General features: G+C 40.7%; 2 protein-coding genes across 6 annotated transcripts; both read left to right on the top strand.

The window, feature by feature from the left end:
• Positions 1 to 1,760: 1,760 nt before the first annotated feature.
• LOC115742495 (bifunctional protein FolD 2) lies at positions 1,761 to 4,847 on the top strand. Of its 5 annotated transcripts, none has more exons than XM_048282582.1 (6): positions 1,761 to 1,794; positions 2,181 to 2,416; positions 3,146 to 3,329; positions 3,866 to 4,023; positions 4,148 to 4,360; positions 4,607 to 4,847. In XM_048282582.1, exons 2-6 carry the CDS (start codon positions 2,195 to 2,197, stop codon positions 4,835 to 4,837), a joined length of 1,008 nt encoding a protein of 335 aa, XP_048138539.1. In that variant the 5' UTR covers positions 1,761 to 1,794; positions 2,181 to 2,194; the 3' UTR covers positions 4,838 to 4,847. The 5 variants fall into 5 exon arrangements, with proteins under 5 accessions (XP_048138539.1, XP_048138538.1, XP_048138536.1 ...); XM_048282581.1 differs by having other exon boundaries at positions 2,178 to 2,416; XM_048282579.1 differs by lacking the exon at positions 1,761 to 1,794 and adding an exon at positions 1,828 to 2,037.
• Positions 4,848 to 8,998: 4,151 nt separating this feature from the next.
• Positions 8,999 to 10,218, top strand: LOC115742548 (desiccation-related protein PCC13-62-like). Its single transcript, XM_030676933.2, has 3 exons — positions 8,999 to 9,360; positions 9,424 to 9,649; positions 9,745 to 10,218. The coding sequence occupies exons 1-3, from the start codon at positions 9,008 to 9,010 to the stop codon at positions 10,117 to 10,119; spliced, it is 954 nt and encodes a 317-aa protein (XP_030532793.2). The 5' UTR covers positions 8,999 to 9,007; the 3' UTR covers positions 10,120 to 10,218.
• The last annotated feature ends 337 nt before the right edge of the window (positions 10,219 to 10,555 follow it).

Genomic DNA, 10,555 nt, shown 5'->3' with positions numbered 1-10,555 from the left:
ATATAAACACCTTCGCTCTCCCCTTTCTAATGCTCTTATCTTATCCTCCACACACACCGGCCACACACACGAAGAACTCCCGTTAAAAGCAATGAAACCTCAGCACCCATCTGGGGATTCCCCTCTTGGCCACGAGAGCAAGAGGCCACCGATCGGAGAGAGGATCCGGCGGGCGTACGAGGCGGCCGTTGTGGCTGCCGATCCTTCGAGGGCCGAAGCGCCGAAACGGGGCCGGTCCGCCGTCCCGAGAGACGTGGAGAGACGGAAGTCGGGGTATCGGGTCGAGGACCCGATCCGAACCATGATGTTCTTGGGACCTTGGAACCACACTTGAGAGAAAAAAAAACAAACAAAAATGAGAAGGAAGAAGGAAAAGCTTGGATCTTGCTTGGGGAGGCGTAAATGACGGGGGTTGGGGCTGGAGTTTCCATGAACATAGCCCGGAAGAATACGGCGGAGCCGAGAAATTGTTGTAACCTAGGTCGATCTATGGTGGTGGAAGATGATGACTGTATATAAATTACGATACTGTCAGATGTCGTCGTATAAAGCGTTTGTAGTGTTCGTCTCGTTACGTGATTGATCTGTCAAATTACGTTGAAGTAATGGAATCTCTTCTGTTATCTTAATTCTTGTTAATCTTGATCGTGGACCTTGATGTTCTAAGAACGCAGGACGAGGTGGGTCGTGGAATCCCATATTCTATGTCCGGTTACCGGTTAGCTCTGAATGAAAAATTGATGCTTTGCTTCGAAAAAAGAAGGAAAAAGAAGATGCAAAAATGGATTGGGGCTTAATGCACTCTCACGATGGGATTCCACTTTTTCGTCAAAAAAATAGGGAATAGTCGGATTAAGAAGTTGGCGAAATTCTGGATTAGTGTCAAACATGTTTCTCAAGAAATGGAGATTTTGAGTAGCCACCGTCATGTACTTGTCGGGACGACACGGGGCGTCTCGCCGGTGGATTGCCACGATCCGTCTGGGTAGCAAAATTGAAACCCTCGCTCTTCTGAAAATTTTAGAGCACTTCACTTTGTAAAAGCGAGCACGCCTTCTTGTTGAGTTGGATTGATTTGATTTGACAGGCGTACGCAAGAGTTCGAATTAGCCAAAGTGTTTATCGAAAGTATGCGTGATCAGTTGTTGCGGCTTTCAAAGAATTCGATTGGCCCATTGTCTAAAAGCCGTGTATTCTTGACTTTTGCCCTTAATCAAACGAAAGAATCTTAATGTAGACAGAATAATAAAATAATAGTGCGTCTTTTACATTATTAACTTTTCATTCTTTTTACTTTGGATTGTTTTCCCTAAAAGCTAGAGAGCTCGTTTCTTGGTCTTCATGATTTTGGAAGAAAAGTGAAATCACCTTTTTCTTTAGTGGAGGAAAGAACACATGAACAAACCGGCGTTGGGTGAATCCGGTCGAACCGAACCGGGCGACTCTAATCTAATCTAATCTAATCTTGTCTTGAGTCTCTGTGTTTTTTTTTTTGGGTCGTGAAGATGCATGTATTAAAGTAAGTTAGTTGCAGAGGTACAAGTGGGGAAGTGGACCAGTCCAAAGGGAGGACCTTCCTCCGATGGGCTAGGCACAGCCAGTGGGCAGGCTTATTTGCTTCCCTAAAACAGAAACTAAATGAAAAAAGTGGTGCGTTTGGACCCAGTAAGCGGCAGCACTCCAACAGAATGGGGGAAGAACTCCACGAGGACGATTGGAGCAGAGTCGCACACGGTTGAGCCGAGGGGTTTGACCCAGACCATCGTTGCAGGCGAACTGGGGAGTGAAGCAGAGGTATTGCCTCTCCAAATTCCAATCCTTCGCTTATGCAATTGCAAGCATTTCCGATTCGCACCGCAGTGATCGCTGTATTTACGTTCCTGCTCTTTGGGTTCTGTTGATTGATTTTTCATCAGGGTTTTTGGCGCGAGATCTTTGGAAGCTGTCGTGACCCAGTGAGAGTTAGTGACTGGTTGAGCTAAATATTGGGGATTGGGATTGGTTTATAGTGTTGTTTCGTGGGATTTTTCTCGATTGGTGAATTGGTGGAAGTTTCATATTGCAAGATCAAAACTTTGAATTCGTAGGTTTCGCTTATGATTCGTAGGGTTTTGAGCTCCAAATCGGAATTCTTCATCACTCGTTACTCACTAGCTTTGTCTCCTGTTCTTGTTTAGAAGATTGGGAAACAGTAATGGCTTCATCGCTTCCCTCTGATCACAAAGCTAAAATCATCGATGGAAAAGCCATTGCCCAGACCATCCGATCAGAAATTGCCTCTGAAGTTAGCCACCTATCTCAGAAGTATGGCAAGGTCTCTCTCTCTTTTCTCTCTCTGGGCGGGCTGTGGCATGGATGTGCGTGTGCGCGCCTAATTAGGTGCTCTTACATTATCTGGAAAAGTTGTTCCACTATGGTTAGGTTTACGTTGTTAGCTTGAATCTTGTCATGTCTCATTTACGTTAAGGTGATATGGAACTCTTTGTTACTGTTTTTGATGGTATGCTAAAGTTCAGAGCTTTCCTTTTCATATTTCTGGTGGACAACAATGCATAGATAAAGGCCGGCCTAGGATGCATTTGTGCTCGATTAAAATGGAAAGCAATATCCCTTCTTCCTTGAGAAAAACAGTTTAGTCAGAAGGAATGTTTTTCCACTACTCAGCCGGCTACACCTTGTACTTTATTGCACCAAGCCGTACAAGTGAACTTCCTTGGTGCTCTGTCTGCAAGCAGCTCTGAAAGTGAGAAGGCTTCGCATGATTAATTTATCCCATCTGCTAGTTTCCTTCAAAGGCGGTTCCTATTACAGGATGCCTATGTAGAAACTCATTTGATCTGTACATAATGAGATGATTGCATTTTCATCAAATACTGATACTGATATTTGGGAACCACACCTTAATGCAGCCTGTCATAGTGTTACTCAGCGTTGGGGTTTAACATGCTGCTGAAGTGGATGTTATGAATCTCTACAGTTCCATGTTTTCTGAATGTCCAATTTGTGATCTGTCATTACTAGTTACATTGGACTATATATTGTAGATCTGCAAGAGCTTCCAGTTGGCTTATTCTGTTGGTCAATAGTTTTTAGTTTAAATTGATTAGGCATTTGGCTTCTGATCACCACCTTGCAATGAACATAGGTTCCTGGACTTGCTGTGGTAATAGTTGGTACCAGGAAGGATTCTCAAAGCTACGTAAGTATGAAGAGAAAGGCATGTGCTGAAGTTGGTATTACATCATTCGATGTAGATTTGCCTGAGCAAGTATCCGAGGCTGAATTGATTGACAAGGTCCACGAGTTAAATGCAAACCCTGATGTTCATGGTTGGTTAGTTATTCATTCTAAATTAATCGCATATTCTTATTGCTTTGTATATTCTATCATCAGTCCGAAAGCACTGGTTTGGTTGTTGAGTTCACATTATTAACCTTTCTTATGATAGCTCTGCTTTACCTGTGCAGATTTTAGAAAATCAACTAGTAGATTGGGTTAGATATACATTCGTATGCCTGCAAAAGAAAATTTTCTTTTTTCTAGTCATGACTCATGTCGTGGAATTCTGATAAATAGTAATTGGAGAATAGCATGTAACTTATAGGTTTTCAAGATGGCAAGAAAGTTCCAATTTTTGGAGTCACATATCGGAAAGATATGTGTGCAATCTCCAGCTATGATCTGGTATTTTAGAACCTGTAGCATAAGTTGTGTTAAATGTTAATGTTTCTGCATTGTAAACATGAGAAAGTGGATCTTGTTGCATAGACAGTCCTGTCTAAGCCTACTAATTACCTAGGCTCTTCAAGTTCCTAGGGTTCTAATCTCGTGTCTATTGTAAATGCATCATTTGCTGCTTTGGCAGGTATACTGGTTCAGCTTCCTTTGCCAAAGCATATAAATGAAGAGAAAGTCTTGAGTGAGATCAGTATCGAGAAAGATGTTGATGGCTTTCATCCTCTAAACATTGGCAAGTTGGCCATGAAAGGCAGAGAACCTTTGTTTCTTCCGTGCACACCTAAGGCAATGATGTTCACGCTTTTTAATAATATATTCTTGCTTCCAGTTTAGCTTATTTACTTCCTTCTAGAAGGAAGCAGGATATTCAAGAGCTACTCCACTAAATGCTCGAGTGTACTTTCTCTAGGGATGCCTTGAACTCCTCTCACGTAGTGGAATAAGTACGAAAGGAAAGAAGGCTGTTGTGGTTGGACGAAGTAACATAGTTGGGTTACCAGTATCCTTGTTGCTTCTGAAGGCGGATGCTACTGTTACTGTAGTCCATTCGCACACTCACAACCCAGAATCTATTATTCGTGAAGCGGACATAATTATTGCTGCAGCTGGACAAGCAATGATGGTATGCAGACTCTCTAGACATTTTATGGTCCTGTCTCCAGGCATAATTCAGGGCCTTGTTTTGTGACCTGATTATATCCCTCGAATAGAACAGAGAGTTGTGTTTTCAATCTCTGTTAAAGCCTACATGATCTTAGCTCTTTCTCTTTATCCTGAGTTGATTAACCTTTCCCTGGTAATTGATTATTTCTGTGACCTATATCTCCCTGCACAAATGTGACACTCTTTTTGTGCATTCACAATCCAGATCAAGGGTAGCTGGATCAAACCGGGTGCTGCAGTCATTGATGTAGGAACTAATGCGGTTGATGATCCCAGTAAGAAAACAGGCTACAGGTTAGTAGGAGATGTGCATTTTGCAGAAGCTAGCAAGGTAGCAGGATATATAACGCCTGTTCCAGGTGGTGTGGGCCCGATGACTGTCGCAATGCTATTGAAGAATACCCTCGAGGGTGCTAAGCGTGTGATTGAGAAATGAAGATCTGGTGCTCAAAATGGTATGACACTAGGCAGAGCTATAAATTTTGTGTAATGCTGTTTATAATCCAGTAGATTTTTGTTTGTTGCCACAATAATCATGTTGCACTTTGTTTTACCCAGTGACATCATAAACCCAATCTTCATCTGGGTGGTAAGCCCTAGTCTTTAATCAGGTAGCAAGGAACTGCCCCGTAGAATTCAAAGTTGAATTGACTAAGCACATCTATCGGCACCGTAGAATTCAAAGTTGAATTGATAGCAGAAGATTGAAGCACTTGCTCCTATTGATTATCGTACTCTAATGTCCTTGCTTCTTTAGGTAGTCGAGGAATTATTCACAGTAAATCACGAAGACATCCTAGTTCGCTCAAGCATTGCTTTACATCAATCGAAGCATCCTAACCCTCGAGTTGTTGGAAAAATCGGTTGTCGGTTTATCGTTACTTGGGAAGTATACAAAGGGGAGATTTCATCTCTTTCCCTTACCCTATGCATTGTCAATTTGTCTCGTCATTTAGTTCTGGTGCTTCTTCATTGTGAAGTTTCTTATAAGACTTCGGCTATTGCTTAATCCTTAAGTTGTCATGCTATAATCTTACCCTCCTTTCCGGTTGCTATTTAGGGCCATAAATCCGATGGTTTTGGACCATCTTCAGGTGCATCTACTACTCAACATCTATTCGAAAACGTTAGCTAGTCTTATTTTTGTTAAGGCAGGAGGTTCACCTACCTTAACTATACGCATTCTGATTGAAGCCCCCCACCGGACACTCCATGTCGAGAGGTCGAGAGATCGAGAGAGAGATAACAGTACTTTTTGGTGAATGTTTATAAGCAAAATCCTCATCATGTACATGTAATGAGCAAAATCCTTAGCTCAATGGTTAAGTGCTCGATTCGAATTTGGTCTCTTATTCCAGTCGGGATATCTTTCATCGAAAGTCCGTGGGACACGCCAACACCCTTGTGAACCGGGCGTTATCTTAGATACGTGAACATTCCGTCTGAATGCGTTGGTAAGGATTGCCCCGTTCTATGGAGAGAAAACTAAAGGAGCAAATGTGCTCATATCAAATAACCTTGTGCCTCTACTCTCCACCTAATAAACCTTCCCCAATGAATAGCATAGCCGATTCGGTGGACAACGTTACAAATGAGTTAAAAGACTATCAAAGATGGCTGCATTTTTAATGTCAAAAGTTATGTACGGAGATTATTTTGATGCAAAAAGTTTTAATCTGATTACTTTAATGCAAGTTCTTTGAAAAATGATCGTTTCAGTCCCAAGTTCGATTTGCTTTGTCGGAAAAGTGACGTGACATTATTTTATTATTATTTGAAGCTGATGTGACTCCGGCGAGGTCCAATCGACAATTAAAAAATATAAAAAATGAAAAAAAATATTAAAATAAAAATACAAACTTAATTAATTTACAAAAATAAAAAAATTGGAAAAATTAAAATTATAATTTTTTTCAAAATAAATTGAAAAATTAGGTTAAAATTAACAAAAAAAAAAGTTAAAACTCAAAAAAAAAAAAAAAAAGGTGAACTTGAAAAATAGGCGGTCAGAGCTTGCACGGCCCTTGCCGCCGGTAATGGTCGGCGAGAGTGGGGCATGGCTAGTGGGGTCGCTAAGCCCATGTCGGGGGCAAGCAAGGGTCTGTCGGCTCGTGGCAGGGGCTCCTTGTTGGCCATACCCCACCATCGCTAGCCATTAACAACGATAGTGGGGGCCCTCGCCGCCTAATTCTCTACCCAAAAACAATATATGTGTGTGTGTATATATATATATATATATTAAGTTTAAGGTTTTTTGTTAATTTTTTTAGCTTATTTTTAATTTTAGTTTAAACAAAGTTTGTATTTTAAATAAATTTAATTTTTAGCTAATTTTTAATTTGAATTTGATTCATTTTAAAGTGCAGAAGTCCACATGGACTTTTTTTTTAAATGTCATTATTCATTAAAAATTAATTATTAATGGCACGTGACGATTTTGGTCGAAAAATTTCTTCGGAGAGACCAAAGTGATCCTTTTGTCTCCGACTTGGCACTAAAGTGTTCCGATTGAAACTCTTAACATCAAAGTGATCTCCGTACATAACTTTTGGCACTAAAAGTGTCCTTTTGCCGAAAATAGCACCTCCTTGAAAGAAATTGCAAAGAGAGAGAGAGAGAGAGGTTACAATTTTTTCGTAAGTTCGACTTACATCTATTGGAAGTGGTCCATACTCCGGAGGAGTTGCCCCAGTGAGAGTCTCAAGGGGGCAGAGCCCCTTGGGTGCTAGAGGGTATTTATGATTTGAGCCCGTAATTTATTTGTAATTTGGGTTTGAGCCTATGAATAACTACTAAGTTTATATATAATCTCATGTTGAGAGTTGTGACAGAGAGGTGATGGGTGCTTATTATAGTAGAATCCGCTCTTGGAGGCAACTGAACCGGGATAAACCTTTGTGTTCCGATTTCTCTTTCTCATTTTTATTCTTTATTTAGTTGTAATTGTACACCTAATTCTAAGTCCGATGTGTGAGGAAGAGATTATTGGGGTTTATCCCACATTGGTTGTGGAATGCGCTAGTTGGTCGGTTTTTAAGTGTGATAAAAAGTCTTGCTTTTTGAGTTAACTTTTAGGGTAAGAGAGGCTCAAGATCACCCAAAAACACGGTCATTAGCCAACTCGATTGCATTTTTCCAATCTTACAAATCAGGTATTTCGATTTGCAAAAGCAGGAGAGGGCTGACCTAATTTTCACCAAAACCCATATAATTTAGATCGACTATCACTTGCCCTGACGAAGAGAGATGAGCTTAATTCAACATCGTTTCCTTACATCCGTACGGTTAGTGATGACAACTTGGAAAAGAATATCCCTAAAACATTAATTATCGGATCTTTATTACCCTTATCAATGCAACTTTGAAAGAACAACGAGTTGTAATTGTATTATGAGACGCAACCGGAAGCAGAGATCTAGGCCAAGAAGTTCATTTTTCGTCATCGAATGAGCGTCCACGTCGATTCCCCTAATTAATCCAGCTTAACGAATCAAACAATTAAATCTCTATCGCACATCGGATACTTGGTTGTGTTTGCTCGCCAAGAGACCAATGATTTGAAAAATGTTTCAAGAAAAATATGGCTTTATTCATCAAAGAAAATTTTTAACCTTAGATTGTTTTCGAAAATAGAAATATTTTTCGTTGACCGATCTTTCTAAGCAATACAAACAATCAGTAGAAAATTAATGTTCGGATCATTATTTTTTCACAAAATAATAGCATTGTTTTTTTGTTTCTATGAGGACCGAAAAAAAGGTACTTTCGTCATCTTAAACATTTAATTTTATCAATTGAATTATAAAATTTTTCATATTTTGTCAATTGAGTCAATCCGACCAATTTTAACCGAAAACCGATGACATGGACTTCGATCGTCCTACATGGAATGGCCGACACCGAAGTGGATAAATTTTGATAATATTATGATATTTTTCTTTTTTTGTTATGTTTTCTTTGTTTTCTCCTTCTTACAATGGCCGGTGAGGCTACGGTAAGGAAAAAAACAAAGAAAAGAAGAGAAAATAAAAAAAATAAAAAATAAAAAAAATTAAATACTTTAAAATTCAAAAAGTTGAAATATTATTAAAATTTGTTCACGTTACCATCGGCCGTGCCATGTAAGACGACCGGAGTCCATATCAATAATTTCGGGTTAAAATTGGCCGGATGGGCTTAAATGACAAAATGTGAAAAGATTTAAGACTTAATTAGCGAAATTAAAATGTTTATGACTAAATTGGCTAAAGTTTAATAGGTTTAGGACTTTTTAGACAATTTTTCCAATATAGAACTCTCGATAAATTGATGAAACGTGAATGTGGACGAGTGCCTTGATCTTAAGCCCGCTTGCGTATAGGCAAGCGTGAATGACTTTAATTTCAACGACTCTTTATCCCGAATGACTTTTCAAAGAAGCTGGAAGGTCCCCCTCATTCAACTATAAGTTAAATACTGAACTGACTTTAGCATTAGCTAAGGGCATGCAAATTTAGGGCTGAGACCATTCCGCGACTTTAATTATAAATTTGACTTTCAGGTGCTCACGTCCTGTGCTCTCTCACCACATCACTATATAAATAGCTTATGCAGTCTAATTCCATGCATGCATTGCTTCCGCTTTCCACACAGTATAAAGACATCTCACACCAAAATGAGAAACCCGTCTTTTTTCTCCTCCTTCTTCTTCCTTCTGCTTCTCTCTCACAAGGTCACCTGCGACTCGCATTGCGATCCCATCGAAGCCAGCGATGTCGACCGGGTGCAATTCGCCATGAACCTGGAGTTCTTGGAGGCCGAGTTCTTCCTGCAGGGCTCGCTTGGCCAAGGGCTTGACAGCTTCGCCCCGTACTTGGCCCAGGGAGGTCCGCCGCCGGTCGGGGGAGCGAAGGCCAACCTCGACCCCGTCACCTATCGCATCATCGAGGAATTCGGTTATCAAGAAGTTGGCCATCTCAGGTAAAAGTTTAGCTATTTTTTCACATGAGTATTAGCCAGTATAAACGTAGATTGATTGTGCAGGGCTATCTACACGAGAATTGGTGGAATCCGCAGGCCTTTGCTAAATCTAAGTGCCCAGAATTTCGAAGCGATATTTGATCAAGCCGTGGGTCACAAACTGCAACCTCCATTCAATCCATATAGAAGTACTGTGAACTATCTCTTAGCATCTTATCTTATCCCCTACGTGGGACTCGTAGGTTATGTGGGCACCATCCCACGTCTCGAAACCTACAATTCCAAAAGCGTAAGCCAATATACTCTTTGACCCTCTCTTCAGTTTTGAACCAATTTTAATGGGTTGTCAAGTAATCTATTTTCATTTCCAACGTGTATATCTAGTTGGTTGCATCGCTGTTGGGCGTTGAGTCGGGCCAGGACGCGGTGCTAAGGACGTTGCTGTACGCACGTGCGGACGAAAAGGTCGTACCCTATAACATGACCGTGGCCGATTTCACTGGCCGTCTGTCGGGGCTCAGGAACAAGCTGGCCATGTGCGGGCTGAAGGAGGGCATCATGGTCCCCAAGGAGCTGGGGGCTGAGAACCGAACCACGAGCAACGTGTTGTCGGCGGAGGTGGACTCATTGTCGTACTCGCGGACACCGCCGGAGATGCTAAGAATAATCTATGGCAGTGGCAGTGAATACAAGCCCGGTGGGTTCTATCCGGATGGAGGAAACGGGCGTATAGCTCAGAGTTTCTTGAAGAAAGATTAAGGGATATAGTGATGCATGCTAATTGAGAATAATGAAACACTGCTTTTCCTATACTCGTTACGTCCCACAATAATAAATGATTACCTTATCATATTTAACTAAGTCTATTTGTTTGTGATTTTCTTTTCATTCTCCCTTCTAATCTTGTGCTTATTTGCCTTCCAAAACGATAATAGGTAGAGTCATCATGTAGACAAGTTAAGTAATAAAAACCTACTTACATTTTAAAAAAATCCCTAGCATCCCCGAGTTTAAGTATAAAAAGTAATCTGAGATTGACTAAATATGATTCAAGACTTTCGTGTCTAGTTTGATTTTCGCAGGTTATCCGAGAGGTGTGACATTGGCTTCTGAAAGAAATAGATACCAAAATTGGGAAATGCAAGATAGCGATAGAGATGAGTGGTTCCAAAGTCGGTTCATATTACATTTGGAA

This window comes from Rhodamnia argentea, chromosome 7 (assembly GCF_020921035.1).
Source record: "Rhodamnia argentea isolate NSW1041297 chromosome 7, ASM2092103v1, whole genome shotgun sequence".
Taxonomy (NCBI): Eukaryota; Viridiplantae; Streptophyta; class Magnoliopsida; order Myrtales; family Myrtaceae; genus Rhodamnia; species Rhodamnia argentea.
Note: the sequence above shows the minus strand (reverse complement) of the source record. Positions and strands in the feature narration are given on the sequence as shown.